Source organism: Felis catus, chromosome B4, assembly GCF_018350175.1.
Source record: "Felis catus isolate Fca126 chromosome B4, F.catus_Fca126_mat1.0, whole genome shotgun sequence".
In the NCBI taxonomy this organism is placed as follows: Eukaryota; Metazoa; Chordata; class Mammalia; order Carnivora; family Felidae; genus Felis; species Felis catus.
In genome coordinates, this window is record NC_058374.1 from 54,381,830 (window position 1) to 54,406,694 (window position 24,865).

The 24,865-nt window shown below is 41.8% G+C and overlaps 1 protein-coding gene across 6 annotated transcripts in view; it reads right to left on the reverse strand.

Annotated features, from left to right (window-relative positions):
• Positions 1–7,694: 7,694 nt before the first annotated feature.
• LOC101089872 (cationic amino acid transporter 3-like) overlaps positions 7,695–24,865 on the reverse strand; it is an 88,272-nt gene continuing 71,101 nt past the window's right edge. For 2 of the 6 annotated variants that reach the window (XM_045061508.1, XM_045061505.1), the window contains 2 exons: positions 20,653–20,786; positions 7,695–9,947 (listed from right to left, as the gene is read on the reverse strand). In XM_045061508.1, the coding sequence (XP_044917443.1) occupies positions 7,974–9,758 (1,785 nt within the window). In that variant the 5' untranslated portion in view covers positions 9,759–9,947; positions 20,653–20,786 and the 3' untranslated portion in view covers positions 7,695–7,973. Of the gene's footprint in view, positions 9,948–20,652; positions 20,787–21,311; positions 21,747–24,865 lie in introns of those variants that run through there. The other 4 variants (XM_045061509.1, XM_045061506.1, XM_045061511.1 and 1 more) reach the window with 4 other exon arrangements.

Genomic DNA, 24,865 nt, shown 5'->3' on the forward strand with positions numbered 1-24,865 from the left:
AACCATTAAAGTTGGAAACACTCCCAAGAAGATAGTGATGGCTGTCTTAAAAGGCCAGAGAAACAAAGAAACCAATAAAGGACTAAAGTCAAAGGCATGGAAGACACAGACCAAAAAATTGGAAAAAACCCAAAAAGTATAACTTTGGCTAGAGAAGGGGCTACACAACATAACACCAGCACAAAGTGCAAACGTTTCTACCAGGCACAAGCTGTGAAGTAGGCTTGCTTGACAACTGGGAGACATTTCTGACAGGATTGTGGTGTGTGTGTTTTCAGGGTGGGTCAGTGCTGAGAAGGGAGTTTGGAAAACCATTTCTTTGGGTCAGTCTGGAGGAAGATAGTGGAGAAAGGAAAGCTTGGACATGTCACTCAGTTGTTTGAAACCCATTATGCTGATCCATCCAATGGGGAAGCACCAGATTGTATCCCCCACTACAACCTATCCATATAGGTAAGCCCAGACAGCAAGGGCTCCAATAAGCTGACTTCCTACCCTGGGATCCAGGGAAGGCTTCTGGCCCAATCAGCTTCTACCCCTACTCTCTGCCTCCACCTTCTGTAAGTAATGGTGAATCCAGCAGCTGCTCTTAAGTCAGCTTAGGCACAGAGTTTGATGATATTTTCTGACTTAGGGCAGCTAAGTCAGAAACCCTAATGGGTTTCTTTTTCAAAATCCATTATCTGTGATCAAGTCATAGCACCCATGTAATCCTCAGGCTCCGCCCTGACCATCATAGCAATCCCCTGGCCTCCAATGATAATACAGGTGATCATATTGTGACTGGGGAGGATTTTTCCTATTATTTATGTCCTCATAGCTAGGTAGTTAAGGGCTTCTTTCTGAAGTTTGCCCCCAATGCCTACTACTATTTAAGAAGCATTTATTTTCTTCAAGGACATTTTTTGAAGGGACATGGATCTCATTGAAGTAAAAAAAAATGCCATCTACAAATGAGTAAATTGAAAAGAGACCAAAGATTGATACAACCATTAATTATTTAAAATTATCTTTTGAGAAGTCTCATAGATAAAATCATGAATGAAAGAGGAGAGAGCACAGCCAACACCACAGAAATACGAATAATTTTAGGAGAATAATATGAAAAATTATATGCCAACAAACTGAACAATCTGAAAGAAATGGACAAATTCTGAGACACCCACACACTACCAAAACTCAAGCAGGAAGAAATAGAAAATTTGAACAGGCCCATAACCAGCAAAGAAATTGAATACATTTTCAAAAATCTCCCAAAAAATAAGAGTCCTGGGTCAGATGTCTTCCCAGGGAATTCTACCATTTAAAGAAGAGTCAATATCTATTCTTCTCTAACTGTTCCAAAAAATAGAAATAGAAGGGAAGAGTCCAAACTCATCCTATGAAGCCAGCATTACCTTGATCCCAAAACCAGACAAAGGCCCCAGTAGAAAGGAGAATTAGACCTATATCCCTAATGTACCTGGATGCAAAAATTCTCAACAAGATACTAGCAAGTCAAATTCAACAGTACATTAAAAGAATTATTCACCAAGATCAAGTGGAATTTATTCCTGGGCCACAGGACTGGTTTAGTATTTGCAAATCAATCAATGTGATATACCGCATTAATAAAAGAAAGGATAAGAACCATATGATCCTGTCAATAGATGCAGAAAAAGCATTTGACATAATTCAGCATTCTTTCATAATAAAAACCATCAAGAAAGTCGGGATGGAAGGAACATGCTGAAACATCATAAAAGCCATTTATGAAAAGCCCACAGCAAATATCACCCTCAATGGGGAAAAACTGAGAGCTTTCACCCTGAGATGAGGAACATGACAGGGATGTCTACTCTCACTGCTGTTGTTTAACATAGTGTTGGGAAGTTCTAGCATCAGCAATCAGACAACAAAAGGAAATCAAAGGCATCAAAATTGGCAAAGATGAAGTTAAGCTTTCAGTTTTTGCAGATGGCATGATACTATACATGGAAAACCCAATAAACTCCACCAAAAGTCTGCTAGAACTGATACATGAATTCAGCAAAGTCGCAGGATACAAAATTAATGTACAGAAATCAGTTGCATTTTTATGCACTAATAATGAAGCAACAGAAAGACAAATAAAGAAACTGATCCCATTCACAATTGCACCAAGAATCATAAAATACCTAGGAATAAACCTAACCAAAGATGTAAAAGATCTGTATGCTGAAAACTATAGAAAGCTTATGAAAGAAATTGAAGAAGGCACAAAGAAATAGAAAAACATTCCATGCTCATGAATTGGAAGAAAAAATATTGTTAAAATGTCAATACTACCCAAAGCAATCTATACATTCAACTTAATCCCAATCACAGCATTCTTGTCAGAGCTAGAACAATCCTAAAAATTTCATGAAACCAGAAAAGACCCCAAATAGACAAAGTAATTTTGAAAAAGCAAAGCAAAGCTAGAGGCATCACAATTCTAGGGTTTAAGCTGTATTACAAAGCTGTAATTATCAAGACAGTATGGTACTGGCACAAAAACAGACACATAGATCAATGGAACAGAATAGAGAACCCAGAAATGGATCCACAAATGTATGGCCAACTAATCTTTCCTATATGGCAGGAAAGACTATCCAATGGAAAAAGTGAATCTCTTCAGCAAATGCTGCTGGGAGAACTGGACAGCGACATGCAGAAGAATGAAACTTGACCACTTTCTTACACCACACACAAATATAAATTCAAAATAGAAAAAAACCTAAATGTGAAACAGAAACCATCAAAATCCTAGAGGAGAAAACAAGCAACAACCTCTTTGACCTTGGTCACAGAAACTTTTTTAAAATTTTTTAAAAATTTACATCTAAATTAGTTAGCATATAGTGCAACAATGATTTCAGGAGTAAATTCCTTAGTGCCCCTTACCCATTTATCCCATCCCCCTCCCACAACCCCTTCCATAACCTTCAGTTTGTTCTCCATATTTATAAGTCTCTTCTGTTTTGTCCCCCTCCCTGTTTTTATATTATTTTTGTTTCCCTTCCCTTATGTTCATCTGTTTTGTTTCTTCAAGTCCTCATATGAGTGAAGTCATGATTTTTGTCTTTCTCTGACTAATTTCACTTAGCATAACACCCTCCAGTTCCATCCACATAATTGCAAATGGCAAGATTTCATTCTTTTTGATTGCCGACTACTACTCCATTGTGTGTGTGTGTGTGTGTGTGTGTGTGTGTGTGTGTGTGTATATATATATATATATATATAGATATATATATAGATATATATATACCACATCTTCTTTATCCATTCATCCATCGATGGTGGGAATGCAAGCCGGTGCAGCCACTCTGGAAAACAGTATGGAGGTTCCTCAAAAAACTAAAAACTAAAAACTACGACCGAGCAATTGCACTACTAGGCATTTATTCAAGGGATACAGGTGTACTGTTTCGAAGGGACACATGCACCCCCGTGTTTATAGCAGCACTATCAACAATAGCCAAAGTATGGTCACAGCAACTTCTTAGTAAACATGTCTCAGGAGGCAAGGGAAACAAAAGCAAAAATGAAATATTGGGACCTCATCAAGATAAAAAGCTCTGCACAGCAAAGGAAACAATCAACAAAACTAAAAGGCAACCAATAGAATGGGAGAAGAAATTTTCAAATGACATATGGGATAAATATCAGTTAGTATATTTGTCGGTTAGTATCCAAAATCTATAAAGAACTTATCAACGTCAACACCCAGAAAACAAATAATCCACTGAAGAAATGGGCAAAAGACATGAATAGACACTTTTCCAAAGAAGACATTCAGATGGCTAACAGACACATGAAAATATACTCAACACCATTCATCATCAGGGAAATACAAATCAAAACCACACTCAAATACCACCTCACACCTGTCAGAATAGCTAAAATTAAAAACCCAGGAAACAACAGATGTTGGTGAGGATGAGGAGAAAGGGGAACCCTTTTGAACTGTTGGTGAGAATGAAAACTGGTACAGATACTCTGGACAACGGTATGCCATTAACTCAAAAAATTAAAAATAGAACTACCCTATGATCCAGCAATTGGACTACTAGGTATTTATCCAAAGGACATAAAAATGCTGAATTCGAAGGGGCACATGCAGCCCAGTGTTTATAGTAGCACCATCAACAATAGTCAAATTATGGAAAGAGCCCAAATGTGCATCAATTGATGAATAAAGAAAATGTGGACACATGTTCCACACATGAAATATGTTCCATTCCATATATATGTGTATACACACACACACACACACACACACATTTATATGGAATACTACTACTCATGAATCATAAAGAATGAAATCTTGCCATTTGCAACAACATGGATGGAACTAGAGTGTATTGTGCCAAGTGAAATAAGTCAAGCAGAGAAGACAAATATCATATGAGAACAAACTAGACGTTGCTAGAGGGGAGGTATGTGTGGGGATGAGCTAAATGGGTGATGGAGTTTAAAGAGGGCACTTGGGATGAGCACTGGGTGTTGCATGTAAGTGATGAATCACTGGGTTCTACTCCTGAAACCAATAGTACGATGTTAACTAACTTGATTTAAATAAATACAAATAAAATAATCTTTTGAGATGTACTATTTGTAGGAGGAAAAGGCTCTATATTTCTACTGAGAAGTTAAGAGGGAATCACTATCTAACATTCACAAAGTTTATTTAGAGAATTTTTATACCCATTACTTCAACCAATCTTCACAAACATCTCATATGGGGATGGGAAAAGTAGGCATTAGTATTATGATGCTCATATTTTTAAAACTACAAGTGAATAAATGGAAGCCAAAAAATGATATTACTTTAACTAAGCCTAGGCATTGGGAAGAATCTGTGGGGATTGTGAAACATTGTGAAGTGATTCTCTATGATTTCCCCACTGTGAAAGCATTCATGATGGTATTTGAATCTCAGTGTTTCATGAAATGAAGTGAATGTTCAGAGGGTGCCATATTTCTCTTGCTTCATTTTACATGTATGTGGAGGAGTTTAAGCTGGAGCCTTGGTCTTCAATGTGAGGTCCCTGGAGCAGCAGCAGCAGCAGCAGCAGCATCTCCTGAAAACTTGTTAAAGAACAAATTCTGGGTCCCACCCAGATGTACTGAATTCCAAATGCTGGGGTCAGAGCCCAACAATGTGTATTTTCAGAAGCCCTCCAGGTGAGGTGACATCCATTGAAGTTTGAGCCTCATTGAACAGAGTACTATCCCTGGCTTCTCTCTGCTTCCTTCTCTCTCTGTGTCTATCAGTCAAAGAGACAGTACTGAGCATGCCTAGCTAAGCTTCTTCCAGTTTTTTTTGGTGGTTTCCTTTTTTTCATCTGGATCCAACATGCTCACAGGACAAATGCACTCCAATTTGCTCATACACAAGAAAATCTAATAAAAACAGGCTCTCTCTTGTGGTAGGAGGTAGGGTGTGCTCAGCAGTGCTTGTGATGAAGAGTAAGACTATCTAACTTAGTGATGCCAGATTAGCAAGCCAACTAGGCTGAGGCTGATGGTTTAATCATTTGTCTCTATGTCTTGAATATCATAGGAGGGGGAAATGTGGTATTTATTGCACCTCTACAACTCCAACAATAGGTTGTAGTAAAAAGTGGGCAGAATGCAGGTTCAGATCACTTGTAGTAGAGACCAAATTGAGAGAAAAACAAGACAGAAGAACAAGACAATATCCTACAATTTTTTAACAAAAGGGAACTTTAGAAATTATCAGTTGTGAACTCTCATGTTACAGACAAACAGAGCACTGAGGGAACTGAAGGGCTTGCTCAAGATCACAGTGCTAGTTAGTGGTGGAAACAAGACTAGAACCAAGGACACTTGGCTGTCAGCTGTGCACTTTCTGAACTAGCGGACCAAAGCAGACAATAGTAGAGAAACTTTAAAGTACATGAATACATACATGACCAAGTAGAAGAAGCAACCCCAGAGATTTGTAGCATGGGCAGTGGGTTCAAAGCCAGAGTACTTTGTGATCAGAGGAAAGATCTGGCTTCAATCTACCTGTCTATGTTCTGTTGCCCATCCTCCCTCCTACTCCCCCCACCCCCACAGCCAAGCGTCAAGCTACACAACCTGCTCAGTGTGCTCTGACCACTTCTTCGTTTTCCTACTGTTGTTCTCTCTGCCTACAGTCTTTCCCTGCTGCCCATGTGTGGCAAAATCCTATTTGTCCATGGAGAGAGCTAACCCAAATGTCATTCCTCTACAGTCTTCTCTGATTTCACCATCAACTGTCATCACTGTGGCAGCCACAAATGGTCATTCTCCACTCTGAATTTCTAAGACACCTCATTTGTATTTACTTATTATGGCAACACTTTTTACTTTTTGTTACAGCTGTGCTTTACCTCTTGTATTAGAATATAAGCTCCTTAAGGGCAGAGGCCATATTTCATCTTTTCTTTTGTCTTTTTCTAATTTTCTTTATTTTTTATTGAAGTATAATTAACACATAGTGTCATTATATTACTCTCAGGTGTATAATAAAATGATTTAACAATTCCATACATTTTTCAGTGCTCAACAAGTTAAGTGTACTCCGAATTCCCTGTATCTATTTTACCCATCCTCCCACCCACTTCTCTTTTGGTAATTACCTGTTTGTTCCTTGTATTTAAGAGGCTGTTTTTTTTATTTGTTTGTCTCTTTGTTTGTTTGTTTTATTAAATTCTACATGTGAGTGAAATCATATAGTATTTGTCTTTGACTGACTTATTTCACTTAGCATTACATCTTCTTGTTCCATCCATGTTGTTATAAATTGCAAGGTTTCTTTTGTTTTTTTCCAATGGTTGATTAATATTCATATATATATATACATACATATATATATATATGTATGTATATATATATAATCTCCTTTATCCATTCATCTACTGATGGAGACTTGGGTTGCTTCCATATCTTGGTTATTGTATATAGTACTGCTATAAACATAAGGATGCGTATATCTTTTGGACTTAGTGTAAATAAGAAACTTTTCCATAGAAAAGAAGCCATCAGCAAAACAAAAAGGCAACCGGGACGCCTGGGTGGCGCAGTCGGTTAAGCGTCCGACTTCAGCCAGGTCACGATCTCGCGGTCCGTGAGTTCGAGCCCCGCGTCAGGCTCTGGGCTGATGGCTCAGAGCCTGGAGCCTGTTTCCTAGTCTGTGTCTCCCTCTCTCTCTGCCCCTCACCCGTTCATGCTCTGTCTCTCTCTGTCCCAAAAATAAATAAACGTTGAAAACAAAAAGGCAACCTACTGAATGGGAGAAGATATTTGCAAATGATATATCTAATAAGGGGTTAATGTGAAATATACAATGAACTGACATAACTCAACACCAAAAAAATTCATTCAAAGCATGGGCAGACACCAACACACACATGAAAAGATGCTCAGCATCATGAATCATAAGGGAAATGCAAATTAAAACTGCATGATATATTACTTTACACATGTCAGAATGGCTAAAATAAAAAAAAAAAAACAAGAAATAACAAGTATTGCCAAGGATATGGAGAAAAGGGAACCCTCATATACCGTTGGTGGGAATATAAATTGGTGCAGCCACTTTGAAAAACAGTATGGAGGTTTCTAAAAAAAATTAAAAATGTAATTATTATATAATTCAGTAATTCCCTGACTGGTTATTTACCCAAAGGAAACAAAAACACTTTTTCCAGTTTCTTTTAATATTTTTTAAAGCCAATATGCAGCTACAGACATAACTGAAAAGCAGATAAGGGGGGGGGAAAGAAGGAGCAAAGACACATCCTTGACTCACAATAAATTATTCCCCCACCAATATCCCATAGGAGACCTCATTTCCATCTGCTAAAGAGTACTCAAAATTATTGTGTAGGGGGACCAGACTGCATTCAGGCATGATGATGTCAAACTAAATATGTATGGGCACTGATGAGTTCAAGGTCCACAGTTTTGGCCCTACCTTAAGTGGAGTTGGCCATTCCAACTCCCTCCACACTGTGCTTGATCCCATAGCTGAAATAGATAGCAAGCCCAATAAGCGTGGAGACACCAAATCTGGCCCAGGTGCCAGCTGTCATCTGCATCATAAGGTAAACATTCATGAAGATGCTCAGTAGTGGGACAAGAGGCAGGGCAGGGACCTTAAAGTAAAGGGGACTGGAGCTCTGAGGCTGTCTCCAGATGACCCCAGTGATCCCAGTGATGAGCATCAGGAGCACCATAACCACTGAAATCCACACTGGGTCTCCAGAAAGCAGGACTGGCCACTGGGCCAGCACCAGGCAAAGAAGAGTGAGCAGCAGAGCAAGCAGTGAGGAGCAAACATAGACAACCTGGCCAGAGAGTGGAGTAGCGGTGGAGCTGCCTGGAAAAAGTAGTCCCTGTAGAGTCAGCCTCTCTTCTGCAGGTCCATTCTCCTCCTGCACCTCTGCTTCATTTTCCTCATTCCTCCTCTGAGGCTGGTACCTGAGGATGAGAACACAAAGAGCCACCAGGGAGTAAGCTAGCAGGGACCCAAGTGATCTGAAGTTCACAAGATCAGTGAGTCCAAAGAAGACTGCCATGACTGGTGCAGTAATGCCAAAGATCACAGTGGCCATGATGGGAGCATATGTGCCAGTTTCTATCCTGGCAAGAACAGGGAACAATAGGCCATCCTTTGCCATCTTGTGTATCAACTGACGTATGGGTAACATAGAGCCCAAGAGGCTAGATGAAAGACTACAGAGGAATCCAAAAGCTACAACATAGTAGGCAGGAGCCCAGCCAATATGGAGAAATGCCTCAGGCAAGGTGCTCCCAGGTTGAAGCTTGTAGTAGGGCACCATAAGCGTAAGTGCTGAAGAGACACCAAAATACACCAGAAGGCAGATGAACAGTGAAATCACAATGCCCATGGGGACTGAATGCTGGGGATTCTGGGCTTCTTCAACTCTTTCAAAAATATTGTGGAAACCAATAAATGTATAGAAACAGGTAGCTGCTCCATGGAGAATCCCCTCGAAGCCGAAGGGCACAAATCCTCCAGAGCCCAGGGGGCTCAAGCTAGAGGTGTCATTGAGTCCAGCCATTATGTAGTCGTCTTCTGTGAGCGTCCAGTTGTGCAGATCCCCCTTAATGAATCCAGAGATGATGACAAAACCAAGAACCAAAAGTTTCACCAATGTGATCACTTCGGTAATCAGGAAAAACTGACTATGGTTCAGAGTCTGCAATTCCATGAGCAACAACACAAGGCCCACAACAAAGAAGACTAGATATTCTGCAAGGACTTGGGGAACATGCAGTAAGATGCTCTCACGCAGGGTCTGAGAGATCTGGTTCCCAAGCAGATTGGCAAAAGCTAAAGTCCAAGCCCGGGTTACATTGGCTGTATCAGCCACAAGGGAGAAGATGAGGTTCCAGCCAGTGATAAAAGCCCAGAGTTCACCTATAGTGACATAAGTGTAGAGATATGAAGAGCCAGAGAGGGGAACTCGGGCAGTAATCTCAGCATAGCACAGCCCAGACAACACAGAAGATAGGCCGGCCACCAAAAAGCAGATCACGATGGATGGTCCTGCTTGATTGCTGACCACCTCACCAGCAAGGACATACACACCTACACTCACTGTGCGGCCTACACCCAGGGCCACTAAATCCAGAGTGCTCAGTCTTCTCTGTGGGTCATCCTCAGCCACTGGTTCCTTGAGCGGAGGTCTATGTACCAGCTTTTGACCAAATCTGCGAAGTGCCTGATGCAGCATCTAGCTGGAATTGAAGAGGATTCCAGGATCAGAAAGCTATAGCAAGCCCAGGAAGCATAGAATCTGAGATTTCGTTCGGTGAGCCGGAGTTAAGCCAGGTTGGGTTGACGCGGCCAAGTTCTGTTGCTCTCAAGGCTTTAAAGCTATTGCTTCGTATTTCATCTGGTATGTGTTATCCCTCTATAATGCCTGAAGAAACAATAAATGTTTACTGAACAATGATGTTCAACCAACCACAGAAAACTTAGAAGTCCCATGTCACTTTTTGCAGCCCAAGAATCACAGAAACTGACACCAAAAGATGTCATAGAAAAATCAATCTTGCTTTTCCCCCCAGAAAAAGTGAAAAATACTTCCTAACATTCTCCTATTTTACACACCACATAACATAATCCCATTTGGGTTAATCTAATTCATGTAGCTTCATATACTAATTAAACTATAAGACACAACGCAGCATAAATATATTATGCGATAATTCACACATGGGATATTTACATGGTGCTTGAGCATGAGTTATGACCCATTAATTCATGGAGTAGAAGGCCTCACTGCAGTTATAGGACTATTTCTAACTATCATCTGGGTTTAAAATACAAATAGTGTTCCCTGGGTCTCAAAACCCTTACCTCTAAAATCAGTTAGCCAAGGTCAGATGTCACTTTGGCTCCCTTTACCCTCATTCTGAATCATTCATTTAGCTGTGCTGATGTCACAGAATGTACAGTCCAACCCTTCACTCTTAGCTTCCTATGCCCACAGATGTGATGTGAAAAGAGAGGAAGAGGAAGGAATCATCAGGGACTGCAAGAACTACCTTCAAGAACTATAAGAACAAGCTGCAGGGTAAGGAAACACTGGAGAAATGAATGCAACATCCAACCAAGAATCCATTACCAAGAACAGAGGAGAGCCAGAAAGGCCATAGTATGAATTCTGGAATTCAGTAAACCTCACCCAAAGCTCCCAGATAAAAATTAACTACAGTTTTACATCCTCAGTTATGAGAGTGTGATGAGTAGGGAGGAAAGAAGTAAGTTACTTAGCTCAGTAGCTCACAACCAAAACAATTCCTTCTGTCTCCTCTCTCTGGATTTCAGAAGAGAAGGTGAGCTCACTTCTGCAGACAGTCTCCTTGCTGGCCACAGTGTGCTCTGTAAACACCTCGCCATCTGTGATGTCAGCTGATAGCCGCCTGGAAAATCTTCCCTGTTCTGTAAGCTTGTATGAAAACACTCACTTGTAACTGTCTATTGATTTTTCACAAGGAGTTATTTTAATGTTCTCAAATCATTGTCTGAATATGTTTTCTTAATGAAGAAAACTTTCTAGTAGTTCTCCCTTTCTCCTCCTCTACTGCTACTATTCAAATGGGCCCCTCTTCAAGGGGAGTGAGGCTTTAAATGAAGAATTCACAGCAATGCCCCAGAAATGAGTAGTGGGGAACAGAAAAGACAAAGTCATGCAGACTTCACTCTCCTCTCTACTCTGGCTTTGGTTTTGAGAGAATTTTAGGAAGTGTTGTAAGAAGTTTTAAAAAACAGAACAAGTCAAAATTGAAATATCTTCTCTATAGGTTATCAAAAGACATCCTTATGTTGTGGTTCTGACCTTCTGTCTACAAATACATCTAGACTTCTTATTTGCCATCCACCAGTTCCAATGTTATGATTTACCAACAACATGGGAGATAGATAAGGAGGGTCAATTCTTAACTCATGGAACTTTCTATACTATGACTGTAATTGATGTGTCCCCCACCCACCCCCAGTCTTCAAACCCTTCAGTGGTTCCCACTCTCCTTCCTTCATAATTCTTCCTTCCTTCATCATCTCACCTGTGCTGATTCCCCTATCCTCATCCCCTGCCCAGTTCCTGATCCAGCTGTGAAATTCCACACTCACTCTGTTCTCTTGCCTCTAATGCCCTCTTATCCCTCCCCTTAGTTAACCCCTACTTCTCTTTCAGTTCCCAGCTCAGATGTTGCTTCCCAAGGAAGCCTCCCCTGACCTTTATGCTGCCCTTCCTATGTATGCCCTTCCTCATAACACCTGGGCTTCTCCCATATGCCATTTATGCTAATGTATCAAAATTCCAGTGGATGTATGTATCTAAATACACATACAGAACATGGACTGGAAGAGCATTTGTTAAATACACTAAAGCAAGTGCATCCAGTGAGGAGGGGAAATAAGAAAGAGCTCAGGATGAAAGGGGAAAATAAAATACCTTGAAAAGGGGCCTGACAGAAAGCTATGGTTCTAAAAGTTCATGACTGAGGGAGGGGTTGACTCTACTCAGTACACTTCAGGATCAACAAAGGGACTGCATGAGGTGATGTCATGAGAGGATCTGGTTCAGAGCCTGATAAATGGCAGGCACTCAAGAGATTTAAACTGAAGGAGAATCAGAATCCTATAATTGTCAGGACATGGAGAATACAGAGAAGGAATACCTGCTAGAAAGAGGGTGGAGAACAAGGGAAGATGGGGTACCCCACCTACTAGTTCTCTCTGAACCTATTTCCCTTTTCCCAGTTCCTCTTTCTCCTTCAGCTCCTTCAACTGTCTCTAGAGGCTTCTTACTGGGCACTAAGGATGCTTGTACCATGTTTCTCTGGGGAACCATCCCCAGTCACCTACCTCCCAACAAAGAAAAATATGTTTCCTAACATTTGTTCAATCACACACCCCTCTGAGGTTGGTCACCTCAAAATAATGTCATCAACATTCTGAAATCCATCCATGGACCCTGAGCAGGAATCCCAGAGGATGACCATTTAAATGGCAGGTTGGAGATGGGTAATGAGTTTGATAATTTCTGTTTCATTCAACTATGTTGTGCAGGGTGGCCCTTGAGCTCTTCCCACTTTTAGTGAAGATGAGGGACAGTGGATCTTTAGACAAAATATAAAGATATCAGAGAAGCAACCCAAAAGAACCAAATATCTGGGAATTAAAAAAAATCATGTTTTATGACTCCAACAGAAGCAGGCAGAACAAAGAGATGAACAAGCAAACTTGTAGAAGAGAAAGCCAACCCATGATTGGGAATACTGAGAGAGCTTACCACAAATTTAGCTTATAACAACACAGAGAAACTTTGTCCTCAAGCACAATTTCAGAAATGCCCTTTCTTTGTGCAGTATTCTGTGGTTATTCCAATGGTTTATATTCAGTCCAGACTTTCTGACCTACCTGTCAGAGCCCCACATTAATTCTTCCCCTATTCTCTGGCCCATCACCTCCTTCCTAACTCAGGTCCTTGCATTCTGACTTAACCTTCCTGGGATGAGCCTTGGGCTTGGGTAAGTTATCTACCCTGCCAGTGATACCCTCCTCACTCCTTTCTTTCCAGTCTTGACCCTCTAGCCTTTTTCAACCTTATTCTACAACCTTCTCCCTTTCCACTTCTAGGAAGCCTTTCCTAAACCATCCCAACTAGTGCCTGGGTGGCTCAATTGATTGGGCATCCAACTTCAGCTCAGGTCATGAACTTGCGGTTTGTGAGTTTGAGTCCCCACAATGGGCTCTGTGCTGATGGCTCACAGCCTGGAGGCTGCTTCAGATTCTTTGTCTCCCTGTCTCTCTTGTACTCTGTCTCTATCTCTCTCTTAAATATAAATAAATAATAAGCAAAAGTTAGGGGCACCTGGGTGGCTCAGTTGGATAAGCGTCTGACTTCAGCTCAGGTCATGATCTCACAGTTCTTGAGTTCGAGCCCCTCGTCGGGTTCTGTGCTTACTGCTCAGAGCCTGGAGCCTACTTTGTATTCTGTGTCTCCTTCTCTTTCTGCCCTTCCCCTGTTCATGCTCTCTCTCTCTCTCTCAAAAATAAAAAAAAAAAGTAAACATTAAAAAAAAGTTAAATAAAAAGGAAAGAAAGAAAGAAAGAAAGAAAGAAAGAAAGAAAGAAAGAAAGAAAGAAAGAAAGAAATGAGAGAGAGGCCAGGGAACATGAAGCCAGGTTTTATGAATTCCATAATGCCCCAGGGTTTCCCTTACCTCCTCTCCTCCTCCCTGTATTTCCTTTAGTCTCTGAGCTCCTTCTAAACTTCAAAATAAAAGTTCCATCCCAAGTCTCCCAGAACAACTCTTGTCAAGTTGAACAATCCACCCACAAAATTGCAGGCCATCTTGCTTTCCCAGCCAGCCCTACCCACTCTCCTTTGTCCTGGAGATCATTGGGTTCACTCCTTTGTCTCTAGAAAGGTACTGGCCTCACTCTGGACCTTTCCTATCAAAACATTTTTCCAAGGCAGTAAGTTCCACTGGTCCCCGTGATTGGATGTTAACACTTGATCAGGAAGTTGGCTCTGTGACTCCTCCCAAATAGCCTCAAAGATAGTTTGGATACCAGTTGCCTTGCTAAAAGTTTGATAAAGACTTGAGAGGAAGGCTACTGAGGCTGTTAAATTATTTTTAAGCTCTCAAAGTTTCAGAGAAGTGGACTTTAAATGCAGCATCTACAGAGATTATTGCAATCCATTTGTATCCAAGCACAGCTCCTTCCTGATCCCAAAGTATATAGATTCTCTCATCCTCCTTAAAATTTCCAGAAAATGAAAACTCTGGAGCCAATCAAACCAGTGGCTCCCAAACAAACAAGAATAAAATATTCTGGATAGCTGAGTTTCCCCAGAGTTTCTGGATTTCTAACTCAGCACCTCTGCAACTTGGGTAGGAGGCAGTCATAAACACAAGAGTAGAGGCTTTGAGTGTAGGGCAAGAGTTTTAAGTATTAGGAAGTGTTGTGTACATGTACACCAACATGTCCAAAAGTGAAATAGTTCACAATACATATGAAAAGGTAAACAGTCAAAAGCCGTCATGACACTGGTGCTGAGTCTCATGCCCAAGGGTAGAAGAAATTGGTTAACAAATCCAAATGAAAATGGAGTTGTCCCATTTTCTCTTTCAATTTGTGCCTTCTCTTGAAGTCTGTGTCCAATAATGGTCTTTCATTTATTCAAATATATTGGCCCCATTTATTCATAAAGCAAAGAGAAACACAAACATTTCTCCACTCAAGTTGCTTAAGTTCCTGCAGTAGGAAGCAAACAATAAAAAAAGTAATATGAATAGGTATTGTGTTGGTACTGCAATTAGTACTGCAGAGAAAAAGAAAGCAAGAAAGGGTTAGGATGTGCTCAGTAGGTGTTTTGATTTTAAAATGGGTGCTCTTGGGGCGCCTGGGTGGCTTGGTCGGTTAAGCCACCCAGGTCGGTTAAGCGTCCGACTTCGGCTCAGGTCATGATCTCACCATCCGTGAGTTCGAGCCCTGTGTGGGGCTCTGTGCTGACCGCTCAGAGCCTGCAGCCTGTTTCAGATTCTGTGTCTCCCTCTCTCTCTGCCCCTCCCCTGTTCATGCTCTGTCTCTCTCTGTCTCAAAAATAAATAAACGTTAAAAAAAAATTTAAAATGGGTGCTCCAATACACCCTGGCCTTCACACTGTTGTGCAACCGTCACCACCATCCATATCCAGAACTTGTTCGTCTTCCTCAGCTGAAACTGTACCCATAAAGAGTTAGTTCCCATTCTTCCTTCCCTGTAGCCCCTGGAAACCACCATTCTACTTTCTTTCTCTATGATTTTGAGTACTCTAGGTACCTCGTATAAGTAGAATCATACAATATTGTCATTTTTTGACCAGGTTATTTCACTTAGCATAATGTCTTCAAGATTCATCCAGCTTGTAACATATGTCGGAATGTCCTTCTCTTTAAAGATGAATAACATTCCATTGTGTGTATATCTCAATCTTGTTTATATATTCATCTACTGATGGGGATATGCATTGCTTCACCTTTTGGCTGTTGTGAATAATGCTGTTATGAATACGGTTGTAGCTTTTTGAGTCCCTGCTTTCAATTCTATAGGATATATACCCAAGAAGTGGGATTACTGGATCTTGTGGTAATTGGATATTTAATTTTCTGAGAAATCACCATACTGTTTTCCACAGTGGCTGCCCCATTATACATTCCCAACAGCAATGCACAAGCATCTCAATTTTTCCACATCCTTGCCAATAATTGTTATCTTCTAGTCTTTTTAAAGGTAGCCATCCTAAAGGGTGTGAAATGGTGCCACTTGGCTATCTTTGAGGAATAATAAGGAGGTCTGTAGGGCCAGGAAAGAGTGAGTGAGGGGTAAGCAGTAGGGGATGAGGTCAGAGAGAAAGCAGGAAGCCAGATCCTTCATTGTAGGGTCTGACAATCAGTGTGAGGACTTTAGCTGTTACTCTAGGTGTGATGGGCACCCTAGAAAAAGTGATAGTTTTACATGTTGACTACTGAGTTTCATGTTATGTAAACTAAGTATTGGGTTCTGTAAGGAAAGTCCTCCTCTAGAGTTTGAAAACAAGGCATGGAGACAAGTTTTGTAGAGATCTCAATAGATGTCTAGTGTATCTGGTAATACGACAAGGACTGAACTAACTGCATTCTTGCCTCTGCCTCCCTCTCTAGGTGCCAAAGCAGAGATGCCATACAGCCACCCATGGGACACACACACACACACACACACACACTCCCACCCAGACCTTGCACAAGGAGAACACCCAGTTAGAGAAGAGGTCAGGAGTAGTAGGTGGGGGGGGGGGTGTTGCTGAGGAGCAGAGCTTCTGTCTGATGATGCTTGAAGCATGCCTTTCCTTCCCCAGATGAAGCCTGAGGTACAAAGAGTTAATTTTCCACAGCCAAGAAAGTACCCCACAATTTACAGTCCAGTTTGGTGATGTCAGACATCTGACATGAGAACTGAGGTCCAAGTCTCTTTCACCACAACAAAGTGAAAGTACAAAGGGAGTAACCCAAGTCAGCTGAAATAAAGTGCAATATCTGTGACATTTATATTTTTCTCCAGTGTCATCACCTTGACAAATGAACACATGCACAGCACAGAGTTTTATTACTTCCACTGCTTTATGTTATTTGGAAAATAGGTCACCTAGTGCTTTGGCATTAGGCAACATACATGATACTCAAACTGTAATAACTACATTGAGTCTAACCTGCAGAAGTGGGGAGTGGTACAATAGTCAAATGATCGGATTGTATGTAAAACAGGATTTCATTTGTTTCAGGAGGATGGGGCAGTATCCATGAAATGCCCTTATACTATAAGCTCCCAAAGAAAAGAATTTTCTCCATTTGCTACCATTTTTCCTGTATTGTCTGTAGATACCTACAATTATGGGATCATTGTACTTTGGGTTGAATCTAAAGTGATAAATTGGGTGGTCCTTCAAGTTGAAACCTCAAAAAAATTTCTAAGTGAGAAAGACTGGATTCAATCTATTAAAGATCAGATTTCAACTAAGTGTATCTGAATACAAAGACAAATTCCAAATTAGAAAATTCAAGCACCATAGTGATTGTTTGTATAAAAGAACTCAAACAAAAGCAACATCTTTCTACCCCCAAAATTATAAACACCACCACAATTATTCCCAAGTCATCATGTACTCATATACACACAGTGCAAGACAACGGTGGCAAATAGTGGATTTCCCTCAGTGGGAATTTACAATTAAGGGCATTTCGTGAGCACTTCACCACCAGCCAAAATAAGTAAAAGATACATAACTAAGAATTAGGAAGGGTAATCCTAAATTATAAATGAATAGTCAAAGCAAGAATATGTCAAGATACCAGATGGCTTCCTAGTTGATGAAAGGTAAGAGTTGTAAGGACCTCATTTTCCTTGTTGGCAAGACTATGAGTGTCTTCTGTGCACCATGGGTCAGCCTGAGAAGGCCACATGGAAGAGGGGGAATTACCCTATTTTGGCATTGTATGTAACTGTTTCCCAGGACAACATCAATTCAAGCTACATCTTCAGGTTGGGCCATGATCCAATAAATAGAGACTCTTTTAGGTCTTCTTCCATGCCACCCACCAAAAACACAAAATAAACTCCACCACACTTGAACCGGTAAATCCAGTTTGCCAACTAAACAGATTCAGGTAAACATTTGCTACAGATATTAGTACAGATCTAGATATTAACATATATTAATAATAATAATAATAATAATAAATTAATTAAAGATAATAATAATTCTCAATCTTGGTCTGTGCAGAAAAGGAAAGGAGAGAGAAACCACTGCAGTAGTCATAAATGTGTAACTTATTCCCTGGGGAAAGAGAAGTAAATGTCAGATAGCTTCCTTGAAAAGTTGTAAAGAGGAGCGCCTCGGTGGCTCAGTCGGTTAAGCGTCCAACTTCACCTCAGATCATGATCTCACAGTCCGTGAGTTTGAGCCCTGCTTCAGGCTCTGTGCTGACAGCTCAGAGACTGGAGCCTATTTCAGATTCTGTGTCTCCCTCTCTCTCTGACCCTCCCCCATTCATACTCTGTCTCTGTCTCAAAAATAAACGTTAAAAAAAATTAAAAAACAAAAAAGAAAAGTTGTAAAGAACGCTGAAGTAACCAAGCTCAAACTAAAGAAAATAAATATCCAAATTTATTTAGTGAGAGTCTTCTGAGACTCTGGAGTCTTCTGAGAACAACCTCACTAAGCGATCACTTACTAGGCATCCTCCCACTTATGATTTTACTTTGTGCTGTATTCTATTTGCATGTTACTTGGAAGAAGATTTTGTCTCCTTTTCTAAAATAAAAACTCCTTATGGTAGAATGTGCTTCATGTTCTCTCAATGAGGTTAGAAACCGTAATTCTGCAAGTGAATATCACTAGGTACAACCAAGACTTGAACTTGGAGATATGGTAGTCCACAAATTGTATGCTCATTAGACCTACAGGAAACACAACCACCTCTTCCAACTCTCCTACCTACTCTACCACCCCCAGCACAAAACCTCTCAAATCCCATCCCAGTCTGGCAGAGGCTGAATTCCAAGTGAGAGAAAACCCACCCTGACGCAGACTAACACACTCCAGACCAACTGTATGTAGGCCAAATGCATTAAGCCAAATGTAGACTAATTTATCTGTAGATGTAGACCAAAACATTTTCACTTCCTTCCCAAAATACCTGTATAGTCCTTGTTACATGCAGATACCATACTATCATTGCACCATTATTTAGGTAAACAGATAGCCAGAGCTTTTCAAGAGGCTGTGTATACTCCATATTATCTAGTATCTTTCTGGTATGGCTGTGAACAAGCACCCTGTCTTATTCCTTCTGGAATAACTGGAGAGAAGACAGAGCTAAGTGCAACATTCTTGATTTATGATTTCACACGTTTACAGGCTTAGTTTCAGTCAGAATTCTGTTTTGAAAATCATTTACATTTGTATGACACGAAAACAAGGTGATCAACTTGACAAGTTAGAAAAGCCTGAACTTCTGTTTCTAGATGTTTTCATAAATTAGATGGGCTACCAGTAAGAATCAGAATCAGATTTTTCTAACAAGAATCAAAGAGAGCTGGGAAAAGCCAGGAAGGATGTGCAATTAAGGGATTAGAAAATGATATGATACATTGATGTCAACAGTGCAACTCAGTTTTTTCTCTACTTCCCCCCTACAATTTTCTACTCCCTTTTCTCAACCCTGAATCTTATCAACAAAGAACATCTAATAAAAGTCCTCAGGAGGAAGCAATAGAAATAAATCCATCTGCCTGTCTGCCTTATTATCCAAACCACAACTGTCATGTAGCTGAGCACTAATCTGCACTCATTTTTTTCCAAGAAGCCTTGCTAAACAGCTTTGTTTTTCCTCCCAAAACCTTCATTCCCTTGTAAGTTCAGAATCTAGAAACTTATCCAGTCATCCCATGTATAACTATACTCTTGTCTCCACTTTCAGACTAGCAGTTGTGAGTGGTCAGAGCCCATTGCTCCTTCTTCTGTACCTCCTCACAATATATACCTTCAGTATTACACTGCATACAAAGTGGCTTAGGAAACGCTGTTATCCCTCTGGTTATCTTCCTTCATATATTTAAATATGTCCTTCTGTCCTCCCATATAAGTACTTGGCCATTACTTTCTCTCTTTCCTGTCTCACCAGACTGTGCTTTGTTCCTCTCATAGCCCTAGGTAGCTGTGGCACACCCTCACCATGACCCTTGGAAAGTTAATTTGTTTTGCTTTGTTTTGTTGTAGGAGGGTCACCAGATCATCTGAGTCATATGAAAGTTGTATCATGCCTCAAAGTCCTAAGTTCTCATCCATGGATCAGTATGACTTCTCCATCAAGACTCAACTGCCTCACCGCAGCTTGGGCATCATAATCTAAAACAGATAGCCTCTGCCACTGCTTTTTAAGGGATACTTTTTATCTTTCTCTCCTTGTTTTTTCTAATCCCTACTGTGCTTTACCACTGTTCAGTACTAAAATAAAAAAAAGGGATGAGGATAAACCAGAAGAATATAATCAAAAAATCATTTTTATCAATTTGGAATTTACTTGGTGAAATAAATTGGCCTTTCCACATGATTTTGCTTAAACTAAGGTTAAAATAAATCTGCCTTCTGGAAGCATATAACATGTATCAGTTATATCAGTTATATCAGTTATATGCCTAAGAACTTCTAGAGGGCAAGAGAAAGACAACCTAGAAATAAACATTTGACACATGGAATCAATGCATCAAGTGTTGTGCATGGATAAGTGTTGTCTGTGCTTCTGGTGTTGGGGTAAAGCCCACAGTGTACATGGCAGTGGGGAAGAGGGTAAGTGGAGAATAATTTAAGAGGCCTTAAATTAAAGTGTTGCAAAGGGCCTTAAATTAAAGTGTTGCAAATATGTTTTAAGATAACAGCAAACTGCCAGTTTTCCAAACCCAGTGTTATGGGACCACTAGGCAGACACACCCCAGGGGAACTTAGGAATCTTTCCTCCTACAGCCTGACCTGGCCTATAATCAATCTACAACAAATTTTTTTAAATTAGATAAGAATGGTAGGGAGGTACCTTCAGCGGCTGTAAAAATAGATATCTCTCTCCTTCAGCATGGAGGAAGAAGACTCTTGAATCCTCTCTGATGATGGCAGACCACCTTGGCAAACCAGATCTGCTATTCTGCAAAGTCTACAGCAATGTCCTCCCTAAGAAGACATGACACAGAGACTTTCAGAATCTCAAGTAAGAAAGTGTGGCAAAACATGAAGGAGGAAGCAGAGCCAAGTGGAAGAATATTCATTCACTGAAAGAACATGTCTAAGCATACTATGTGCTGGGCCCTGTGGGCAAGACAAAGCTGAAGAGAACAAGCTCTGCTACATGTCAGAAAGGAAAACCAGAAAGGAGGGAAGGGCAAAGAGGTGGGAAGGATGCTGGAGGAGAAACACCAAGGAATACCCTCCCATGACTTATATTTTCTTCAGCAGAGATGAGAGCTTCTGGTCTGGAGGAGAACAGAGTGTAGGTCTCTAAATCACTCTGAGCCCAGCAAACTTACCTGCCCTTCCTCAACTCATAAAGCCTCTAGTCTGCACCCTCTCTGGTGCTAGAAATATCCTCTGCTCAAACCCTACAGGGCTTCCACAGCCAGGGATATTCCAAACCCAGCCTCTTTTTCTCTGGCCCAGTCTGTTTTCTTGCCAACCCTACAAACACTAGAGATCACTTACCAATTGGCTTTTTCTGTCTCAGAAGAGAAAGACCTGAGAAGAATGTGCAAGCCAAACCCAGGGACAGGTAAAGAGGTTAGCCAAGCAGAGTTAGGACTTGGAGTGGAGCTTAGCTGGGCCGTCAGGGAGTTGGGGCCCTCAAGAGCCAGGCCCTTCTGGAGGCTGGGCCCTCAGGAGGCGGAGCCCTAGGAAGGCTGGGTCTCTATGAGTTGGGGTTATTGGGAGGCAAGTATATGGGAAGGGTGGGAAAGGGTGAAGTAAGTGGCTTAGCTGGAATCCTGGAGAAAAGCTGGAGCTGGGCAGTAGAAGACTAGTGGGGGCCTTCATTGTGAGAAGGTAGACTGAGGGCTTAAATGGGACTTTGTTGGAGACTTTGTGGCAGCAAGGTCTGAATTTAGAAGTAAAGAAGCTTCTGGGGGTGCCTGGATGGCTCAGTCAGTTAAGCGTCTGACTTCGGCTCAGGTCACAATCTCACTGCTCGTGAGTTGGAGCTCCACTTTGGGCTCTGTGCTGACAGCTCAGAGACTACAGCCTGCTTGATTCTGTGTCTCTATCTCTGCTGGCCCCTCTTCTGTTCTCTCTCTCTCTCTCTCTCTCTCTCTCTCTCTCTCTCTCTCAAAAATCAACATTAAAAAAATAAAAATAATTAGAACTGAAGAAGCTTCCCAAAGTCCTGGGTATGGAGGAGATCCTAGTTGGAAGAAGGAGAATGTTGGGAGCTGAGTGGAGTACATCCTGTGGTAATTTGGAAGCCAGTCCCAGATCCAGCTAAAGGGTCCACTCTGTAGCCCTTTAAACAAGGATAAAAGCATTCCCCCTCTGACACCTCTCCCAGAATCTCCTACTAGGTTTCTCTACCATCATCAACCATCCCAGTCCTCCACCCATGTTTCTTATCTTCCAGGAATAAAACCAAAAGGGATCTGGTTAAGTTTTACCATGAGGGATTTCCTGAGGTACTCATAGTATATTCTAACTGAATGTGCATTGAGCATTGTGCTGGAGGAAGTAACAAAAAAGACGTAGTTTCTGCCTAGAGAACTTTCTGCTTAAGACATTCAAAACATAGGACTTCCAAGACCCTGAAATAGTGACCAAAGGAAGGTGCCTCATCCTTCCCAGGATGTTAATCTTCAAATAGAGGCAAGACTCTCAGAGATGGAGAAGGTGGGGCCTACTTAGAGACTGAGGGCTGAATGGACAAATGATGGGGCAAGAAGCCAACGGTCTCAAGGAAAAGGGGTACCACTTGCTCTCTGTGATAGTGCTAGATTCCTCTAAACCTTAAAATAGTTTAAAGACTGGGGTGGAGGTGGAAGGAGGGGAGAGAAGGGTAGCAGCAGGATTTAATAGGGACAAAGTCTATATTAACTGTACTAAAAGCATTGAAATTGAAGAACAAAGAATTGCTCCAGATATCAGGAAGAATTTCCAACAGAGGAAAACCTACAAATCACATTGACTCTGCCTTAGCACATCTCCATTATGTGGAGATGGACCAAGGGCATGGACCAAGGGCACTAACTGAGCATCACCTTTGTTCCAGGTACTATGCTGGGTAGTGAATGAGTGGCCCAGCCAGGATCATAAAGCCAAAATTCCTGGAGGCAAAAGAGACAGGCAGGAATTTGAAGGATGTGTGCCATGACAGAACAGTAGGGGAAGGGGCTTCTGGGCATTTGATTTGGGGGCATCTGGGTCATCTGTTCCAACATTCTAGGCTATCTTACCTTGTCTCAAGGTTGGATTGTCCCAGATGTGCATCTGCCCTAGGGAATAAAGAGCAGATACAGGTGGAGGGTCTATCTATCCTCGCATCTGGTCCTGAGAGTAATTCATCCTCTTTCTCCCTGTGCCATTCACTAACTTCTTGGTAGAATGTGGGAGGCTGGGGGAATTGCAAAGTCCCCCAGCCAATCACCAGGTAAGGAAAATAATTGACCCAGGGGTGGTGGGGTTGGGGGGGAATGCAGAGGACACAGCAATGGGGTCATAAGTCTCTCCTGTACAAGGGGGGACAGAATGAGGCAGTTGGAGCCCACTAGGTGATTTCACATGAACTATCTGAACCTTGGGGGTGAGAGGAGGGAAGAGGAAAGAGGCAAGGGTGTCAACCAGAGACAGGGGAAGAGGCTGAAGGATACAGAGATAAGAGAAGCAAAGAAGAGAGATAGAAGGGAGGCAAGAGAGGGAACAAGGGTGGGGGGAGGCAGCAAAAAAAGATACTGGAGGAGATGTGGGTGGAGAAACTAAAAGGCTCACAGGGTGAAATTGACAAAAAAAGTGATGGGAAAAGAGACCCTCAGAGACTGGGGAAGTGAAGCATGGAGAAAGCAGCCAGATAGAAGGGCTGATGACAGATTCAGTTCAGGAAAATCTCAGACCACAAAATATTTGGAATCAGAGATACAGAAGGGTTTAGTGCTTTCCTGACACTAAAAGTTACTGTCTTGTGAGGTTTAGTGTCAGGGAAGCAGGCAGCTGGAGAGATTCCATCTCTTGTGGGTAGTGCTTTCCTTTAGAAACTCCAGGGTACCTGTATGAGTGTGTGTATGTGTGTGTTTAAGTGTATGTGTGTGTGCATGTGTATTCACTTGACATGCATGAGGGGAAAGGGGGAATGGATCTGATGGTCCAGGAGTCCAGGTCCTGTCTGGAGGTTTGAGTATTTCAGGAGCTAGACTCTCAGACCCTCTGCAGCCCTAGCGGACACAGACCCATGACTGCAGGGACAAAGGGTGGCCAGTCCTGCCACCGCAGAATGAATGCAGGCTGGACATTGGGCAGCCTCTATCCTTCCTCGGATTGAATTTGCTCCCGATTCACATGGTTTCCTGTGTTCTGTGGTTCAATCCAGTCTCCATTCTCCCTTCTTGTCCACACTCATGGGCATTTCCTATGTTCAGAGCTTAGAGCACTTGTTAGACTCAACCATATGAAATTCTTGGTAGTCACTTGGTTTTGGTTTATACAGTCTATTACTTTCACTCTTCCCTCTTCCAAACATATTTTTTGATTTCAGGCTAAGGAGACAGGGGAGCAGACTGAGGAAGGGCAAATAACAAGAGCTAATATTTATTGAGTGCATACAGTGTGCTGAGAGTGTTGCATCCTTACCACAGCACTAATTCTCACTAGTCCCAGGGACTATTTCCTGCAACCCCTGCAACTATTTCCTACCTTTTACAGGTGGATGAGACCAGGTGAAGAGGCTTCATGGGGAGGAACAGGGTTGGGATTCCAATTCAGCCCAAGACCTCCTGCTTCACCACTGCCCCCCCCCCCCGCCCCCACAACCAGGGGTGTTCTGGCAGAGACTGGGAACCAGAAGGCAATGCCTGCAGCTTCACAACAGGAGGGTTTAGTGTCAGCCCAAAATGGAACTCTGCCTGGGACATAAGAGCCTCCATAGAAGGGAGTGAGGGGAAGCCCAGGGACCACACCTGAAACCAAGTGGGATAAGGGCCCTTTCCATGAAGAGCCAGTAAGGAGACTAGGACATGAAGCCAGCTGTGGGCAGAGTGCAGGAGGGGGCAAGGAGGATCGAGGATCGA